Genomic DNA, 18785 nt, shown 5'->3' with positions numbered 1-18785 from the left:
AAAATCCATCACTATCTCTGTATATGCCCAACTTAGAAGAAAAACTACTCTTTCTGGGGGGAAATTCTGCTGATTTAGAAGCAATGGCTTCTCTCTAATAAGAAGCTACCAGCAGAGGTGTATACAATACATGTGGAAATCTTTACAACAGAATAATAAATAAGCCACACATGTTTTGGAGTTGCATAAAAGAAGGCAGGAATCTAATCATTCTGCTGTTGGATATGTCTGGTAGTATCTCATGTGAATTTCTCTCAGTCTGGCATTAATGTTTCCTATGTTTTTTCAATTTCCAAGATCTCCCTCCTGTTCCTTTCTCTTAAAGAATGTTGTTTCATTGGAATGAATTTTGCACGGTAACAGGTCATGCAGTCTAACTAGGATTGCCGAATTTGCACCAATGTCTCTCGTATGCATATTTTATTCAAGTTGTGTGTTCATTTTGGTGCCTGCACACATAGGGAATGGATGTTTCTGGTTCATCTTTGCAAAGGTGTGTGTGTGTGTGTGTGTGTGTGTGTGTGTGTGTGTAAAATTAGCACGATCCTCAAGGAATCACTGTATGCAACCCACAGAGATAGAACAAGACTCCCATACCACGTGCATACGGACCAACACATATTGTCAAATGGACAATTCTATTTTGTTTCTTTGAAATGAAAGATGGGCAGAGATACAGTGGAAGCGAGCTGTTTGGGAGTTTGTCCCCTAAAGGTCCCCCCTGTAAATATTTGTTATACTTAAGAGTGCTGGAGAATTCTAAGGAAAACTGAAACATGAGTGGAAATTGGCCCAAGTTTGTTTATGCATCCCACGTCCAGGATGTAAATCAATCCATCAAATACAAGTTGGTATTCACTGCCATTGCTTTCACTCTGCAAATGATACATAATTAGTTAATCCCCACTGAGCTGCCTTTGTTCTGAAATGAACTGGGTGGAGTAACATAGCGACAACTTAATGAACATTAATTATGTAAATTGCATAAGTTAAGTAATTCTGCTGCAGTGGCCTGCAGATGAATAATGTAGATCTTTTTTTAAAATACTTTATTTACACATTAAAAGTTACACATAATGAAACACGTTGATCTATTATAGAAAGAAAAAATAGAAAAAAAGAAGAAAGAAAAAAAGAAAGAAAGAATAAAAAGAACATTCAACAAAAAATACTGTCAAATACATACAGTGATTTAAGGAATACAAACCGTCATTGACATTATTATTAACACATATTTCCAATATGAGATTCTTTTTGCATCATCTTTTTCTTCTCGCGACTCTCACTTTCTTATCTATGCCTAATCTCTGGTTTTGTTCCCGTGATTTATTTAATGACTTCCTTCTGCCTCCGTGCGGTTCTTAATTGTTCATATCTTAAGATTTCTGCATCCATTTTAACACGGTGGAGAGCCGTTCTATTATCTCTGTGGAGTTTTTAGTCTATGCTCAACCAAGTGTAATTATTGGAACCGTATTTCATCATATAATTAAAAAAAATAAATTAAAAATTAAGAATAATGTAGATCTTTTGCTGGAAGATGACCTGCAGCAGAATGGAAACAGTGCTGAATGCAACGAATACAGGACGGAATAGAAAACGAAACCTTCATATATCCCTGGTGTACTTACATAAATTTCTGGGTTCCCTTGAGATGTTTGATACACCTCTTGTTTGTGTATTTGGACACCAGAAGGACTGGGACTTATATATGAATGACAAAAGGTTAAGAGGCAGATGTCTTCCTTCGGACTCCCAAATCCTGTACCGAGGTCTATTCCTTGAGGCTCACCCATCATATCAGCCCTGATTCTTCAGCCATTCTGTAGAACAGTCCCTTCTGGGCTATTAATGTCTCTGGGGCATCAAATTCTGCCACTCGGCCACTTTCCATCACTAAAACCCTATTAGAAGTGGAGCATCAAGTCACTATTAATCACTATTAGAAGTGGAGCATAAAGTGTTAGACTATATCACTAGTCACGCCAAATCAAGAAAGAAAGAAAGAAAGAAAGAAAGAAAGAAAGAGCTAGGCTTTCGATATGCAATGAAACCGTACTAGTTAAACCAACCAGCTTATGATGAGATGTGTTTTTTTGTAAGCAGCCATGGCAAAATTCATCAATTGGCATTGCTGACGGCAACCTACAAGGTATACAGTTTCTTGGGCAAAGGGTGCTATTATGCTCATTTCGAAGAGTATGTGTAGAACTCATGAACACCATCATGGTCTCTTGATGACTGCTAATTTCCAATTGATTCTGCCCAAGCCACTGGTCACTTTGGAGGGTGTTCTGTTCTGCATCCTGTTGTCATTGGAAACAAAGTTGGTGGGGATACGGGACGGGGCCTTTTCAGTGGTGACACTTAGGACTGTGGAGCCCCTTCCTCCCTGTGTGATCTTACTTTCTTCTTTCCAACAGATGATTCTTTTTCCATCAAGCTTTCTGTAATGATTGGTGGTTTGGGTTTTTTTGCCCTTATCTTCTAATTGCTATCCTTTTGCTCTCTTCTCAATTATAATTATAATCTCCTACATTTGTTAAAAAGTATACCTTGCCTTTCTGTGCATAATTTCTAAGATGGCTGCTTCTGTTCTACTAATTATTCCTGGTTTTGATACTTATTGACATCTATTAACCAAAAGGCAGCAGATCTATAAAGAGTGGCGTATCCACAACTAAATGCTGTGCAACACCCCCTACCACACACAAAAAACAGCACAAAGCATTAATGTTAACTGGCAGCTGAAGAAGACTTACCTGTCACAGTTCAAAAGGGTGTTCACTCGGTGGGCTATGGTCAGAACTGTGCACTCCCTGAACTGAGTCCTTATGGTGGCCTGAATCTGCAAATCTGTTTCAAGATCCACAGCTGCAGTGGCCTCATCCAGAACCAGGATTTTGGCTTTCCGAAGCAGAGCTCGTGCCAGGCAGATGAGCTGCCGCTGGCCGACACTGGAAAGAAGGAAAGGCGATTAACTGGCCATCCAGGTTTTCCAGCTAGGGAAAACTACATGACCCAACATGTCTTCTATTTGCTCATGTATTTATATACGGCACCTTTCAGGACAGATGGTCAAAGGCCTGGAAACGATGCCTTATGAGGAACGGCTAAGGGAGCTGGGCATGTTTAGCCTGGAGAAGAGGAGGTTAAGGGGTGATATGATAGCCATGTTCAAATATATAAAAGGATGTCACATAGAGGAGGGAGAAAGGTTGTTTTCTGCTGCTCCAGAGAAGCGGACACGGAGCAATGGATCCAAACTACAAGAAAGAAGATTCCACCTAAACATTAGGAAGAACTTCCTGACAGTAAGAGCTGTTCGACAGTGGAATTTGCTGCCAAGGAGTGTGGTGGAGTCTCCTTCTTTGGAGGTCTTTAAGCAGAGGCTTGACAACCATATGTCAGGAGTGCTCTGATGGTGTTTCCTGCTTGGCAGGGGGTTGGACTCGATGGCCCTTGTGGTCTATTCCAACTCTATGATTCTATGATTCTAAGATAAAAGGAAATCACTTCTTTACACTGGGCATAGCGAAGCCACAGAACTCACTTTCGCAGGAGGGCAGTGATGGCCACCAACCTGAATGGCTTCAAAAGAAGATTGGATAAATTCATGGAGGATACAGCCGCGAATCATGGCGGCTTCACTCTGCCTCCGCAGCCTGGGGGCAGTAATGCTTCTGAATGTCGGCTGCCGGAGATCACAGAAGGAAAGAGTGCTCTTGTGCTTGCATCCTGCTTGGAGGTTTCCTGCAAGCGTCTGGTTGGCAACAGGATGCTGGATTAGATGGGCCATTGGCCAGATCCAGCAGATCTCTTCTTATTTATTGTCTGTTTTATCCCACCTTCCCTCCAAGGGGCACAAGGTGGTATATATAGTTCTCTTCCTCCCCATTTTACCCTCAAAGCAACCCTGTGCAGTAGGTGAGGCTGAGAGAGAGTGACTTGTCCCAAGGTCACCCTAGTGTGTGCTTCATGGCTGAGTGGGGATTCAAAACCTGCTCTCCCTAGCCCAGGCATAGGTAAACTCGGTAGTTTTGGGACTACAACTCCCATCATCCCTGGCCACTGGTCCTGTTAGCTAGGAATGATGGGAGTCACAGTCCCGAAACATCTGGAGGGCCAAGTTTGCCTATGCCTGCCCTAGCCCCTAGTCCAACACTCTAACCAACATTCAATCGACAACACAGATAACTAACAATGAAAAAGGCAACACTAAGGGACGGAGAACACAGAAGAGGTTAAATGCCAGAGGAAAACATGCCTGGAATTCTGCTTCCATGTGGCCAGTCTATTGGAAGACCATAAACAAGATGCAAAGGCACTGTCCCTCTCCTGCTCATGTTTCCCAACAACTGATGATCCCCAGGTCCTGACAAACCTATAGCCCCAGAAACCAAGGCACAAGCGAAGTCTCCTTTTCTTTCTCCTTCCATTGGGTACCTCAGATTTTCGCCTCCTTCCGAGCACTCGTATGCCAACTGGTCGGGCAGATCCAAAACGAAGCTCTTGAGCCGCGTCAGTTCGAGAGCAGTCCAGATCTCCTCCTCGGAGCACACGCCCAAAGGATCAAGGTTCATTCTTAGAGAGCCCGAAAACAAAACTGGGTCCTGAGCAGAGGGAAAACACCAGAGAATTCTCACCTGGGTCTGGACTAGGGATGGGGTAATCTGTCCCTTTCAGGCTTTCTCCATGTCTCATCTTCCAATCTTAAACTGAGTTCTCCATATTTCTACATCCAGCTTTGGGCCTCCCCTGGAAACCTAAAGGGGATGCAAGATCTATGGGGGTGTTAATGCTGTGAGCCCCTCCATCCTATGCTCAGTTTGTATGCATGGGCAACTAAAACCATATATCCTGAAGACACCGCAGTCTCTGCTGAAACCAAAGCTGAGTTAAGTAGAGGAATCTTGGAGACTGGCGTGGTGCATAACAATGTTGTTGTAACCCGCCCTGGGATCTTATGGTGAAGGGAGGGTTAGAAATCCTATTACAGTAATAAACAAACTGATCACTGCCACCAGGAAGCAGCTTCATACCTGTGGGATAATGGCAACCTTGCTTCTCAGGTCGTGCAGACCCAAAAGGGCAATATTGGTCCCATCAATCACAATCTCTCCCGCAGCAGCTTCGACTAGCCTCAGAAGTCCCATGGCTAGGGAAGACTTCCCGGCCCCTGTTCTTCCAGCTATGCCAACCTAAGAGATAAGAGAGCTTTGAGATGCAAGAGAGGTAGCAGAGCCGTGAAAAGCAAAGTCAGCCAAAAGCTTGGATTTGTGCTGCATCTTTGCCAATGCTGCTTTTATTCCTACAAGACATTTTTCAAACATCACAGTCACACGTAGGAAAACAAGTTGCAGGATTTCAGCAGGAATTTGCGGGACATGCACCGAATGGAAATGAAGCAGTATGCCCATCCCAAAACTTTTGCAGACACGAAAACAGGGTCACCATCGTGAGCACAAATCATCCTGAATGCACAATCAAAAGGATGTCTGGATTGGACCTCAAACCAGCAAAGTGGGAAAAGATCAGCTTCATATAACACCTTTTCCCACATCCTCTCTTTGGAAAGGATGCTATTTCTTCTTGAGTTGCGCTTACCCAATAAACACACCTCCCTCCAACTACTTAAGATGTCATAAGCACCCATAAGCCTTACCTTTTCTCGTCCATTGATCTTGAGGTTGATGTTCTCCACAGCTAATTCTAAGCCTGGCCTGTATCGCAAGCTGTAGCCTTTGAATTCAATCTTCCCTTCAGTGGGCCAGTTCTCATGCAGGAGGTGATTGTCCAAAGTCCAGGGAGCCTGGACAGAGACACAGTGGCACCTCAAGCTCAAAAACATCAGGTCTCAAACAGCTGTGAAACCGAGCAACTACAAAAGGGTTGCTATAGTAGGGCTTTAAATCCTGTGGTTTTAGGGTTAAGCGGATGGGCTGACACCAATTTTCTTCTGAGCCACGTTTGGCTCAGAGAGCTAGTAGTAGGAAAACAGAGTACCATGCTAGTTGCCCCTGTGCAAACGTGCCGGAAGGTGCGCAACCCTGAGCCAGCACCTTCCTTGCTGGACAAACCAACAGCTGCAGCCAGGAAGGAAAGGTGCAGAGTGAATGAGGGTGAGACAAAAGGCTGTTAGGCCCTTTAAACGTGCTCCGTTTGCTTCATGGGAGGAGGAGAAAATGGAGGCTGATGGGGCAGGAGAGACAGCTGCTGGCTTATAGGCCACAAATATCTGAAAGGTTGCCTCCTTCCCTACAGACCCCCTCAGTGTTAGGGGAGGCAGAAGAGGCCCTCTTGGCATTTCCACCTCTCTTGGATGCATGGAGGGTGGAGGTCTAGGAAAGGGACCCTAAGCTGAGGATTTCCCACCCCACTGAGGTTCCTCTGGCACCTTCCCTGGAAAGCTTTTGTCAGATGATGAAGACATGCCTCTTCACCATAGCCTTTTGGCCCACCCTATTCTTCTGATTGGAAATGTTTCTTTTTTAAAAAAAACAAACTATTTTTATTAAAGCTTGAGAAACAAAGAAAAAAACAATATCCAGAAGTTGACAAGAAATTCTAACTGCTTTTAATATTGTATTGTAATATTGCTGTCACTGCCCATGCCTGAAAGGCATGAAAGACATCTAACAGATGATTATGATGAAGGTGACAGCATCCCAAGAAAGGAAGGATGGAAGGAAATATGTAGTCCCAGAATCTCAGAGACTTAGAAGCTATGGAGGTGTGATCCTCTCTCCCTTAGAGAGAGGCAATGATGGCGATGGAGCTAACTTACGAGTGAAGCAATTCCTTTTCTCTTTCCCACTAAAGAAGGCTCGTTCTGTTTTTCTTGCTCCTCCCTGCCTTCTACCGCAAGAATGGGGAAGTTTTCTGTCAAGGGTCTCATTCTTTCAGGGAGAAATCCATCATTTCTCATTTTCTCCAATCTGAATTTTTGGTCCTTTACATTTCTTATTTATTTATTTCATCAGCATTATAGTGAAGATTCTCCCCAAAAGGTACATTTTTCCTAAACAATTCTGCCTAATGTATTTTTGTGTGTGCGCGCAAAGTATTTTCTCCTAATATAATGCAGTTTTGTATGTTGTTTTCAGTAACATATGCATTTATCTGCCCACTTTAACATAATATATGCATTTTTGGACACGTGCCTTGGCTGGAGAACTACATTGCAAAATGAAGGCTTAATTTTGAAGGACAGCTCTGGTTTGGTTTACATACTGTTTACATTAGGTAGGTTTGCTTTTAAATGCAAGCCGAGTCAAATTACTCCTCCACCAGAAGGCCGGAGCCAAAGATGGGAGGAACTGACCCTTTTCTCAGCCCCCCTTATGACCTCCCTGCTGCTCTCTCTCTCTCTCTGCCCAGAGGGTTGCTGGAAGGACAGATCACAATTGCTAAGAACATGAGAAAGCCAAGCTTGATCAGGGCAAAAACTTTGCACCTTTTCCTCACAGTGGCCAACCAATGAGAAGCCCCAAAACAGGCCCTGAGAGCAACAGCGTTCTTCCCCCCAAGTAGGAGCTCATAGCTTGGAGGGAGCTTCCCCCCCCTCTTCTCACACCATGCATCAATCCACCCATTTGGGCTTCCTACATGAATTAACTGAAGGAGAATGCCATCACTTACCTCTTTGGGCGTCATTGAGTAATCAGTCACTCTCTCTACAGACACAATGTTGTTATCCATTTCTGCTAAGGAGCGCACCATCCAGTTCAAAACACCGGTAATCTGAACAAAATGAGAGTAGGGGGGTGGGGGAAGCACAAAATGACAGGGAGCTGAGATGGATTAGGTAGTACCGGATCCACATTCCTCCTATGGACAGCCAGTGTGGTGTAGTGATTAGCACGTTGGACTTAGGACGTGGGAGACCAGGGTTTGAATTCCCCACCTGGCCATGAAGCTCACCTTGAGCTCTTTGGAGAAAAGGGTGGGATATAAATGCAATAATAAAATAATAAAATTAAAATACACCGAAAATTAAAAATGCAAATACAGGCCTTATAAGGAGGAACTGCACCCCTCACACCTTGAAATTGCATTTTAACTTTTATCATTCCTTGCCTAAACAACCAGGGAGCGAGGCTAACAGGATTAATAACCAATACATTGAGTTAATTTTGGGGCAAGGAACAGGGAAAGACCTTGCTTTTGACAGCTAAAGAATTCCTGAGAGAAAGCCACCAAACCTCTGTTTAAAAACCTCCAATGAAGGAGCGTCTACCATCTTCCAAGGCAGTCCATTCCACTCCTTTCTTGGAATTTGAATACATTGGTTTGGGTTCTAGCCTCTGGGGCAGCAGAAAACAAGCCTGCTCCATCTTCTATGTGAGTATCAATCAATCTCCTTTATTGGCACAAAAAAGTGCATTGTATAGCATGTGAATATAATGCTCTACAGCTCAAAATCCTAAGAGCCTCATCAAACCGATTCCTGTGCACTTCTTGCTAAACAAAAGCAAACAAACAACCTTGTTTTCTTTGTCAGATAAGGACATGGTGATGTGTTCAGGTTACCTGCAGAGCACAGGAAACAGAAAAGCCCACGATCCCTGGACTGAGGTGGGATTTGTTCACCACAGCAAGTAAAGCTGCAAACAAGACGATGCCATTCCCCAGGAATTCTGTGTTTGTGGCAAGCCACCTGGGATTTTAAAAGAGACAGAGAATGGTGCCTGGTTCTCACATGTCACAGACTGGCTGGATGCAAAGGCATGGTGGGAGGCACCAGCTGGGGAGCCCCCAGTCATAATAATAATAATAATTATAATAATTTATTATTTATACCCCGCCCATCTGGCTGGGTTTCCCCATCCACTCTGGGCGGCTTCCAACAAAACACTAAAATACAATAACCTATTAAACATTAAAAGCTTCCCTAAACAGGGCTGCCTTCAGATGTCTTCTAAAAGTTTGGTAGTTATTTTTCTCTTTAACATCTGAAGGGAGGGCGTTCCACAGGGCAGGTGTCACTACTGAGAAGGCCCTCTGCCTGGTTCCCTGTAACTTGGCTTCTTGCAGTGAGAGAAACGCCAGAAGGCCCTCGGCACTGGACCTCAGTGTCCAGGAAGAACGATGGAGGTGGAGACGCTCTTTTAGGTATACTGGACGAAGGCCTTCCCCCAGGGGGAAGAAAGCTCAGTCCTGAGGGCCATATGGAGAGGTCTGGAGGGCCACTGTCATCCCCTGGGCCTGAGGTTTTCCACCCATGTGTGTTGTGCCACAGGACTGTAAAATCAGCCATTTTCTGGGGCCTGGAGACCAAGAGGCGTACTGTGCTAAGAGGGTAAAGGTAAATGATCCCTGGATGGTTAAGTCCAGTAAAGGCAACTGTGGGGTTGCGGTGCTCATCTTGCTTTCAGGCCGAGGGAGTCGGCGTTTGCCCATAGACAGCTTTCTGGGTCATGTGGCCAGCATGACTAAACTGCTTCTGGCGCAACAGGACACCGTGACGGAAACCAGAGTGCACGGAAACGCCGTTTACCTTCCTGCTGCAGCAGTACCTATTTATCTACTTGCACTGGTGTGCTTTTGAACAGCTAGGTTGGTGGGAACTGGGACATAGCAATGGGAGCTCAACCCGTCATGGGGATTTGAACCGCCGACCTTCCGATTGGCAAGCCCAAGAGTGGTTTAGACCACAGCGCCACCCGCATCCAAGAGGACAGCCATTCTGAGCCCAACCGTAAAAGCTCAGACCATGGCATTCTCTTTCCTTCTCAAAAGCTGCAACGTCATACCTGTCGGCCACCACGGCCGGGAAAGACGCCCTGTGGTTTTCGTCCACCTTAAGGTCATTCTGCAGAATAAAACGCCGCTGGTCCTTGTATGCACGGATGACAATACTCCCTTGGAAGGTCTCTGAAATGTGGGAATAGATGGGCGAGCGGCTGGCAGCTTCCAGGCGTTTCAGCTGGCAGGAGGTGGTGACGAAGAAGCTCTGAGGGACAGAAGGAAGAAGAAAGACACATCGCGGAAGCAGAGCGGCCTTCCCAAGCCGGGGTCCTCTGGACCTTGTTGGACTCCAACTTCCATCAAACCCAGCAAGCAAGGGATTGTGAGAGTAAAGCATCTGCAAAGGAACACTGAAGCAGAGTGTCTACTATTACAGTGGCTCAGGAAAGTAAGTCATTGTTTAAATTCCAATATAGTCTTATTGCTGTTCAGCCACTGTGTTGTGAACTGAGATCTATGGGCATAGGGCAGCAAACAAATTTAATAATAAATAATAATGATATTTTATGGGTGGTTTTTTTAAAGCTTTCTGTTTTTCCTGTGTTTGTTTTAATTTTTGTACACTGCCTTGAGTCCTGGTTCTGGGCAAGAGGTGGGGTATAAGTAAAATAATAGTATTTTAATGAGGAGAGCAGGTTGCACATTCACCCCTAATTACAACAATGAACTGGCCCACAAACATGGCAGAGGGAGCTAATGTGTACCTGGAACACAGCATACAAGGCTGTCAGGGGGACTATAGCCACCACGGCTATCGGAGTGGCCATGACGATAACCACATAGATCTCTAGCAGAATGAACAGGAACCCCAGCAAGGACTTCAGCTTGTCTGGGATGATGGAATCAATGGCGTCCATTTCTTTGGAGAAGCGGTTGAGCAGCTCGCCGCTAGGCGTCCGTTCAAAGAACGACATCGGCAACCGGAGGACATCGTGTAGGAGCCTCCGGAAGAGCTCGTGGGAGGCCACCGTCCCGGCCAAGAAGACGGAGGCTATCGATCCAAACTTCCCAACGGCTGCAATGCAAGAGAGCCAGTGTGGCGTAACGGTTAAGAGTGTTGAACTATGGCCTGGGAGGCCAGGGTTTGAATCCCCGCTCAGCCATGTAGCTCAGTGGGGTGACCTTGGGCCAGTCATTGTCTCTCAGCCCAACCTACCTCACAGGGTTGTTGTGAGGGTGAAATAGGGCTGTATGAGACAGAGAGGTACTGTGTTTTACACCTGAGGGATAGCTCAGTTGGTAGAGCATGAGACTCTCAAGCCCAGGGTCGTGGGTTCAAGCCCCACATTGGGTGAAAGATTTCTCATGGCAGGCGCTTGGATTAGATGATCCTTGTGGCTCCTTCCAGCTCTTCTATGATTCTATGAGGCAGTGAAAACCACACACACCACCTTGAGCTCCTTGGAAGAAAAGGCAGTACAGTGGTACCTCAGGTTACATACGCTTCAGGTTACACACTCCGCTAACCCAGAAATAGTGCTTCAGGTTAAGAACTTTGCTTCAGGATGAGAACAGAAATCGTGCTCTGGCGGCGCGGTGGCAGCAGGAGGCCCCATTAGCTAAAGTGGTGCTTCAGGTTAAGAACAGTTTCAGGTTAAGAACGGACCTCCAGAACGAATTAAGTACTTAACCCGAGGTACCACTGTATACAAAGGGGATAAATAAATTGATAATAATAGATGAGAGATACTTTCTTTTATTATCAATATTAAGATGGCCTGGGCTGGTTAACTAGATAGATAAGATAATGAGGGCCTTCCTAGTTAGCTCACTGTTATGTACTAAGCTTGGATCCTAGAACAGTAGGCAAGTAGGATCCTAGAATGCAACAACTGATTGGCTGGCAGGAATGGACCAATCAGGCTCCAGGAGGAAGTTAATCAGCTTATTAGGCTGGTAGGATCCTAGAATGCAACAACTGATTGGCCTGCAGGAAAAGACCAATCAGGCTCCGGGGGGAAGCAGAATCAGCCAATCAGACGGGACTCATTGTGTAAATAATGTATATAAAAACCTGAGGTTTGGGGGGCAATTCAATCACTGTTTTACAAGCCGCAATAGAGAGCATGAAATCACTACAGGACTCTGAGTATATTTCACTCACAATAGCAGATTAAAGCAAAATACTATGAAAGAAAACAATCAAATTACACCAGAGACATTGATAACCAGAGAAAGAGGGAAGTGACCTGGGAAAAGTCTCACGGGCTGAGTAGTGCAGCCTCAAGGGCCACAAGGAATTTGCAGAAAGGACCCAGGGAGACTGCAGGGCTGAACAAACCTTGGGCGAATCCAAGGAAAAAGTAAACGCCGATTCGGAGCTCGGTATGCGGCTGCGTTCCGTTGTAAACGGGGTCATTGGCCCACAGGCTGAGCCAGTAACCTTGGCAAAAGGATGCAGCTTGTTGGCAGATAAACAAAATTAGAATGTAAGCCCAGAGGAAAGACCCTGCCACTCTCAGGTAGGTCAGGTAGACTGAAGTCTTTGCCTAGAGAGACAAATGGGATAAAAAAGCTCAGGTTGGCTAAGCTAGGAAAACAGGAAGCTGCCTTTTATGGACACATCGACATCACACATTAAAAAAAACTACGATGCCACTTCAAACAGCCATGGCTTCTCCCAGAGAATCCTGGGAGCTGTAGTTTGTTAAGGGTGCTGAGAGGAGACCCCTGCCGTTCCCCGCCCAGAGCTATGTTTCTCAGAGTGGCCTAACAATCAATCCCTTTTCCTAGAGAGTTGTGATAGAAAACTGTGTTATTATACACAACTATTCATTTATATACATAAATTATATACATTTCAAATTACCCTCCCAGTTTGCTGTTTCTCGCCTTCCGTCGTGTATTCTGCTCCATCTGTTTCCTTGTAACTGCCTCTCTTTTCCAAAGACTTGTAAGACCTCGATAGAAAGAAGCAGCAAGATGGGTTGATTTCATGTACTGGGTTATCACAGTCCAAAAAGCTTTAGTTGGGGCACAATCCTATTCTCAAATTCCACTGGCTAAGGGTTCATAGGGTTGGTGGAAGCCCCTGTACACCGACAGAATACCAGCTATGCGGCCCTGTTTCTTTTCCACTGCAGTTTGCCTTCTGCTGCCCACTGCAGCAAAATTCATTGCCATTGTGCTATCCCACCCCATTCATTTCAATTAAAAGGAATGCAAATGGGGATAAATGTCATCGCTGACATAACTTTTGCAGACTAAGAGTAGCAACAATAACCATAAATACCCAATGTATTTGCTAGACTGATTTCCACCCTGGATACAGGACAAATACCGTATTTTTCGCTCCATAAGATGCACTTTTTTCCTCCTAAAAAGTAAGGGGAAATGTGAGTGTGTGTTATGGAGCGAATGGCATTGCGCAGAAATGGAAAGCTGCGCAGTGCCCCTTCAGCAAAGCGCTTCTCCTGGCTTCTGCCTTAGCTGCGCGCAGCCTCTTTGGGCAGGGGGAGACTTCATCCCACTTCCCGGGAGAGGCTGCGCGCGGCTATCCCAGAAGCCAGATCCCTCTTACTGTTCTGGCTTCTAGGATTCAGAATATATTTTTTCCTTGTTTTCCTCCTCCCAAAACTAGGTGCGCCTTATGGAGCGAAAAATACGGTAAGTGAACACTGGCAATTTCTATTCCTTTTTCCATTCTTGTCAGAATTCTCCAAGATCCCTACTTCCCAAATGGTATTTTCTCCCTTTAAAAAATAGCATGGATTCTCTTGTGCACCATCTGAGTGAAAATATACTTAAGATAAGTGAAAGGGCTCTTGCTGAGCTTTAAAGAGCTTTCGGGTATTGCCTCACGTTTATGACTGAGGTCACATCTACACCACACACTTAAAACATGGAGAATCCTGGGAAACAATAGTTCATTAAGGGTGCTGAGAACTGCAGCTCTGTGAGGACAGCAGCCTTTACAGACACGGTTTCCAGGACTCTTTGTAGGAAGCCATGGCTGTTTAAGTGATACAAGGGTGTGTTAAATGTATGTGTGGATGTGACGTGAGGCTGCAATCCTAACTATGGATACTCAGAAGTAAGTCCCATTGCATTGAGTGGAGCTTACTCACAGATAAGTGTGGTTTGCAGTTTCTATAACTTACTATCTCGATTACTTACCCTCCAAGTTTTCCGTGGCAGGCCATGTGTCCTTTGGTGACAATTTCAACACTTCCTGTACCTGTGCAATTAAGAAGTTTCAAAATTTCTGCATGTGTGTGAGACAGATTTTGCTATAGCTCCCAAAATAACATGGGAAATGCCTGAAATTAACAAACACTTCAGGGGCCGATTCTTTACTGATGCCCCATAAGCATTATGATCCGTTGTGATTTGCAATACCTTGTAAATCCTGGTCCTCTTTCTCATCTGTGTCGTGTGACCTCAAGAAGTCTGCAAAAGCCCATTGTCTCTGCAGAAGTTCATGGTAAGAACCTTTCTCAGAGATCGTTCCGTTCATTATAACAATGATGTTATCCACTTTGGGCAAAATATGGATTGTGTTGGTCACTAGAACACGAGTCTGGAAAGAAAAGAAACAATCCATCATTTTGTGGTGTCTGTTCTCTTTGATTCCACTGTACCATGCAAATAAGATTTCCTGCTGCCAATAGTAAAAGGTAGAGGTAAAGGACCCCCCTGACAGTTAAGTCCAGTTGCGAATGACTCTCGGGTTGTGGCGCTCATCTCGCTTTACTGGCTGAGGAAGCCGACGTTTGTCCGCAGACAGTTTTTCCGGGTCATGTGGCCAGCATGACTAAGCCGCTTCTGGTGAAACCAGAGCAGCACATGGAAACGCCATTCACTTTCCTGCTGGAGCGATACCTATTTATCTACTTGCACTTTGACGTGCTTTTGAACTGCTAGGTTGGCAGGAGCTGGGACCGAGCAACGGGAGCTCACCCCATCGCGGGGATTCAAACCGCCAACCTTCCAATCGGCAAGCCCTAGGCTCTGTGGTTTAGACCACAGCACCACCCGCTGACCAACAGTAACAGACACAAATAGGAAAAAAAAGGCCAATATACAAAGACACAATACGGTATAAGGCAAGCAAAGTATAACAAATGCATTCATCACTGTTGTTGGTGTAATGACGATAATAATAATACTTATCAATTTTATTTGTCACCCTTTACAGCAAAGTGTCTCAAAGCAACTTAGGTCATCAAACGAGAAACAATGAAATCAAATATTAAAACAGCAATAAAACAAGACAGGGAGGGGCGGTATTCAACTTAGTTTTACTCGGAGAAGATCCACTGAAATTAATGAACCTAACTTAGTCATGTTCATTCATTTCAACGGGTTGCTCTGAATAGAACTTAGTTGAATATAACCCCTAAAGTACTCCCCCAAATGTGTGTGTGTGTGTGTGTGTGTGTGTGTAGAAAGAGAGAGAATGAATCCTACACATCCCACTTAATGATGAGCACCACTAAGCCCATTGGCATATCTAACTGCCCTCCCAATTAAAGATCAAAAGTCTGGCACCTAAAAACAAACAATGATGGCATCAGGTGAGCATTCCCCAAGTAGGGAGCCACCACTGAAAAGGCCTCTGTCTTTGTCAAGTGCCAACTAGAGGGAAGAAGGGAGAATTTGCTTCAGTCTGCTCTTGCTACAATACCCTTCCCCAAACTGGTGTCATCCAGACATTTTGGACTCCAACTCCCATCAGTCCCAACCAACATGGTCATTGATCAAGGATGATGGGAACTGTAGTAGCTGGTGGCTGTTGGGAGACAAAATGCTGGATGAGATGGTCTCTTGGTTAGATCTAGTAAAACAATTCTTAAGATTAAAATTCATGTGCACCGTTCAGAAACTATATTAGGCATGCATCAGTTTGCGTTATGTGTGTGTATATCTTCTATGCCCAGTTTCAAGCACCATTAAACAGCGGATTCTAGTTTAACTTCGCTCCTTCTTCTTCATTTTAGTACTAAATGGCTGTGTTCCTCTTTTGAAACTCTGACCTTATGTTCAGCTGGATGATTTTAGGACTACATACTGGATCCTTTAAAGTCATGAAAGAAAAGGCACCCATATTGGACTTAAAGAGAGAGGGAGAAATTAGTACCTTGTTTTTTAATAAGCCGTTTGGTCCAATGACCTGCTCAAAAATGTGTTGGCCAACCTGAGAATCCACAGCAGAAAGGGGGTCGTCCAGAAGGTAAATTGAAGCCTTCTTGTAAACAGCCCGAGCCAGACTGAGCCTCTGCTTCTGTCCTCCAGAAATGTTTATGCCCTGTTGCAACACAAAAAAGTTATCCACAATACATACACCCATCCCTTATCACACAGTTCCTGCAAAGGGTTTTTCATAAGTGAGGCTCAAATTGGTTTTCCCACTTTCCTGCATCTGCAAAACCCCAGATTGGCTAGAAAATCACTTAAGCATTGTGCTGAAAAGTCTTCTGGGTTTAGGAAACTCAGCCTTTACACACCCATCCTATGCAAGGCCAGGCCATCCAAGCATCAGCTTCATGTAAGAAGCTGCCTTGCAAAGAGCAGACCATCAGTCCAGCTAGTTCAGTATTGTCTGCAATGACTGGCCATGGCCCTCCAAGGTTTCAGATGGGGACATTCCTAGTTCTACTTAGAGGCAGACAAATCCCAAGCATCTCCATCAATATGTGCTTTGGCTGGAGAACTGCATCCAAGAATTTGGAGAAGTGAGGCTTTTGAAGAAAAGCTGCATTTTTGGCTCACATAATGTTTTGGTAAGTGCAAAACAAATAAGTTTGCAGTGAAATGCGAGCCAAGCCCAAATTCTTCCCCCACAACTACTTGCAGCATCTACCTTAAATTGCTGTATTTTTCCGTGTATAAGATGCCCCCATGTATAAGATGCCCCCTATTTTTGGGGACTCCAAATTAAGAAAACACCCCCCAGCACTACCTGTGTATAAGACGAGCCCCAATTTTAAATCTAATATTTGGTAAAAAAAACCCTAGTCTTATACACGGAAAAATACAGTAAATCCCAATACATCTTTTGTTTACCCCTGGTGTAAACAATACTGAGCAAGACAAACCTGACTCGATATAATGCAACTTCCTATGGGTTATATCCATTGCTAGTCCGACCCAGAGTAGACCCACTGAAGTTAGCAGGCATGCCTAACTCAGGTTCTTTCATTTCAATGGGTCCAAGTAGAGCTTAGCTGGATACACTTCTATGCTCCTGCAAATACTGTCACAACCTGCACCCCACTTTCACTTTGTCAAAGATAAACCCACAGCTGTCAGGGACCCTTCCTAGAAGAGGACGAGGAAGACAGTATAGATTTACAGCAAGGGTTTGAGAGAGGTTGCAGCTCAGAGGCAGATGAGGGGGAAGTTGGGAAGCCAGAGCAACAGCTGGCTGACACGTTGTCATTAGAAAGCATTCCAGACTCTCCATCTCCCAGAACCCGGTGAGCCTTAAAAGTAGGAGAGCAAAGAGCTCAAAGACAGAGGGCAGGTAGCAGCACCCATAGAGATGATGAGAATGACGAATGAGTGGGAGATGGAGAGTGGGGTGGAGATTCACTTGGGACAACACCATTATCCAAGAGGCTGGGTTTCATAGCCTCTCTCTGTAAAGACTGAAATAAAAAAGGACTGTAAAAAACTTTTCCTTGTCTTTATATATTTTCCTGGGCAACCAGCCGGGAGCTGCTGGCAGCATCCTGACAACAACATTGCACATAATAAAAATCAAAATGGAACACCGTGCAACACATACCGCAATAGGACTATAAAATACAAAAAATGAGTCTCATTTCAAGGTGGGCACTAAAACACCTGTAGAACATCCCAAACAATCAGGTATTATCATCATTTTTCAAAATTAACTCTTGGTCAGACAAATAATGAACCAAGAACCTTCTCTCCGATTTCTGTCTGACTTCCAGCAGGGAAGCTCTCCAGGTCCGGCTCCAGCGCACAGGCTTCGACCACTCTGTTGTACCACCTCCTATCCATCTTCTGCCCAAATGTGATATTGTCTTCCACTGACATGTTTTGTATCCAGGGTTTCTGGGGAACAAACGCTACTGTGCCCTGTGAAATTAAATTAAGAGATGATCACCAGATGCAGCATGGGTGACAAACACACACTATCTAAGAACCAATTACAGTAGGATGCTAGTTTAATCCCCCCCATTAAATAAACAAACAAACAAAAAAACAATAACACTTTTCATTCCCTTTGGATGCATTTTTTAAAAAATCAGCATAACATCTTTGTTGATGATGGAAAAGACGGCATGTAAACGGTCAGGGAGAGAGATTTCTAGGCTGGCAATCTAAAAGATTGAGGAACATGTACTTGGAGCCGTTGAGGAACATGTACTTGGAGCCGTCAGCTTTCAAAAAATGAGGGTAAGAAAGGATGTAGCTCAGAAAGCAGCTACCGTTAACTATATATACATTAGACTCTGGTCTCGTACACACAATACATTTAAAGCAGGTTGAACACACATTTAAAGCATATGGCTTTCCCCAAAGAATCTCAGGAACTGTAATCTAAAGGTTCTGGGAACTGTAGTTCTGAAAGGGGTCAACTATAGTTCCAGCACTGGTGGAGGAAGGGGGGTGAGGGGTGTGTGGTCTGCCCCGGGTGTCATCCCTGGGGGGGGGGTGACATCGCCGTGCCACCCCCCTGGGACGCTCGCCACCCCGCCTCCATGGGTGGATCGGCCTGCCCCCGGAGCACAGCATGCGCACCACTCCGGGTGCCAGAGCAGCTAGCTCCGCCTCTGGTTCCCAATATTATTTGGGGGAAGCCAGGTGTTCTAAATGCACAGTGTGGATGTGACCTAAAACGAAAAGCTTGCTTAGGATAGGGGAGGAAAAGAAGCTTTTACCTTCGTAGCCAGAGTGCCTTCTCTTTTGTGTAGCTCTCCAAGCAATGCTGAGAGTAGTGAGGATTTTCCCGCTCCGACCTGGCCAACCACAGCGCACAGACTGCCCCGAGGTATCGCTAGATTAATCCTGCGTGGATGGTAACATATACTCCCATGAGCATCTGGCACACGCTGTTGGAAGTG

At 44.9% G+C, this 18785-nt stretch overlaps 1 protein-coding gene across 9 annotated transcripts in view; it reads right to left on the bottom strand.

The window, feature by feature from the left end:
- Positions 1-1116: 1116 nt before the first annotated feature.
- ABCC6 (ATP binding cassette subfamily C member 6) overlaps positions 1117-18785 on the bottom strand; it is a 41326-nt gene continuing 23657 nt past the window's right edge. For 4 of the 9 annotated variants that reach the window (XM_080981786.1, XM_080981787.1, XM_080981789.1 and 1 more), the window contains 16 exons: positions 18603-18729; positions 17620-17796; positions 15830-15997; positions 14089-14269; positions 13867-13927; positions 12560-12650; positions 12032-12239; positions 10455-10765; positions 9756-9955; positions 8533-8659; positions 7642-7743; positions 5666-5812; positions 5043-5201; positions 4447-4613; positions 2763-2957; positions 1117-1904 (listed from right to left, as the gene is read on the bottom strand). In XM_080981786.1, the coding sequence (XP_080837912.1) occupies positions 1796-1904; positions 2763-2957; positions 4447-4613; positions 5043-5201; positions 5666-5812; positions 7642-7743; positions 8533-8659; positions 9756-9955; positions 10455-10765; positions 12032-12239; positions 12560-12650; positions 13867-13927; positions 14089-14269; positions 15830-15997; positions 17620-17796; positions 18603-18729 (2530 nt within the window). In that variant the 3' untranslated portion in view covers positions 1117-1795. Of the gene's footprint in view, positions 1905-2762; positions 2958-2987; positions 3003-4446; positions 4614-4646; positions 4785-5042; positions 5202-5665; positions 5813-6787; positions 6863-7641; positions 7744-8532; positions 8660-9755; positions 9956-10454; positions 10766-12031; positions 12240-12559; positions 12651-13866; positions 13928-14088; positions 14270-15829; positions 15998-17619; positions 17797-18602; positions 18730-18785 lie in introns of those variants that run through there. The other 5 variants (XM_080981788.1, XR_013979583.1, XR_013979581.1 and 2 more) reach the window with 5 other exon arrangements.

The sequence above is a fragment of the Podarcis pityusensis genome, assembly GCF_964106645.2.
Source record: "Podarcis pityusensis genome assembly, chromosome: 14".
Taxonomy (NCBI): domain Eukaryota; kingdom Metazoa; phylum Chordata; class Lepidosauria; order Squamata; family Lacertidae; genus Podarcis; species Podarcis pityusensis.
This window is presented reverse-complemented; position numbering and strand designations above follow the sequence as displayed.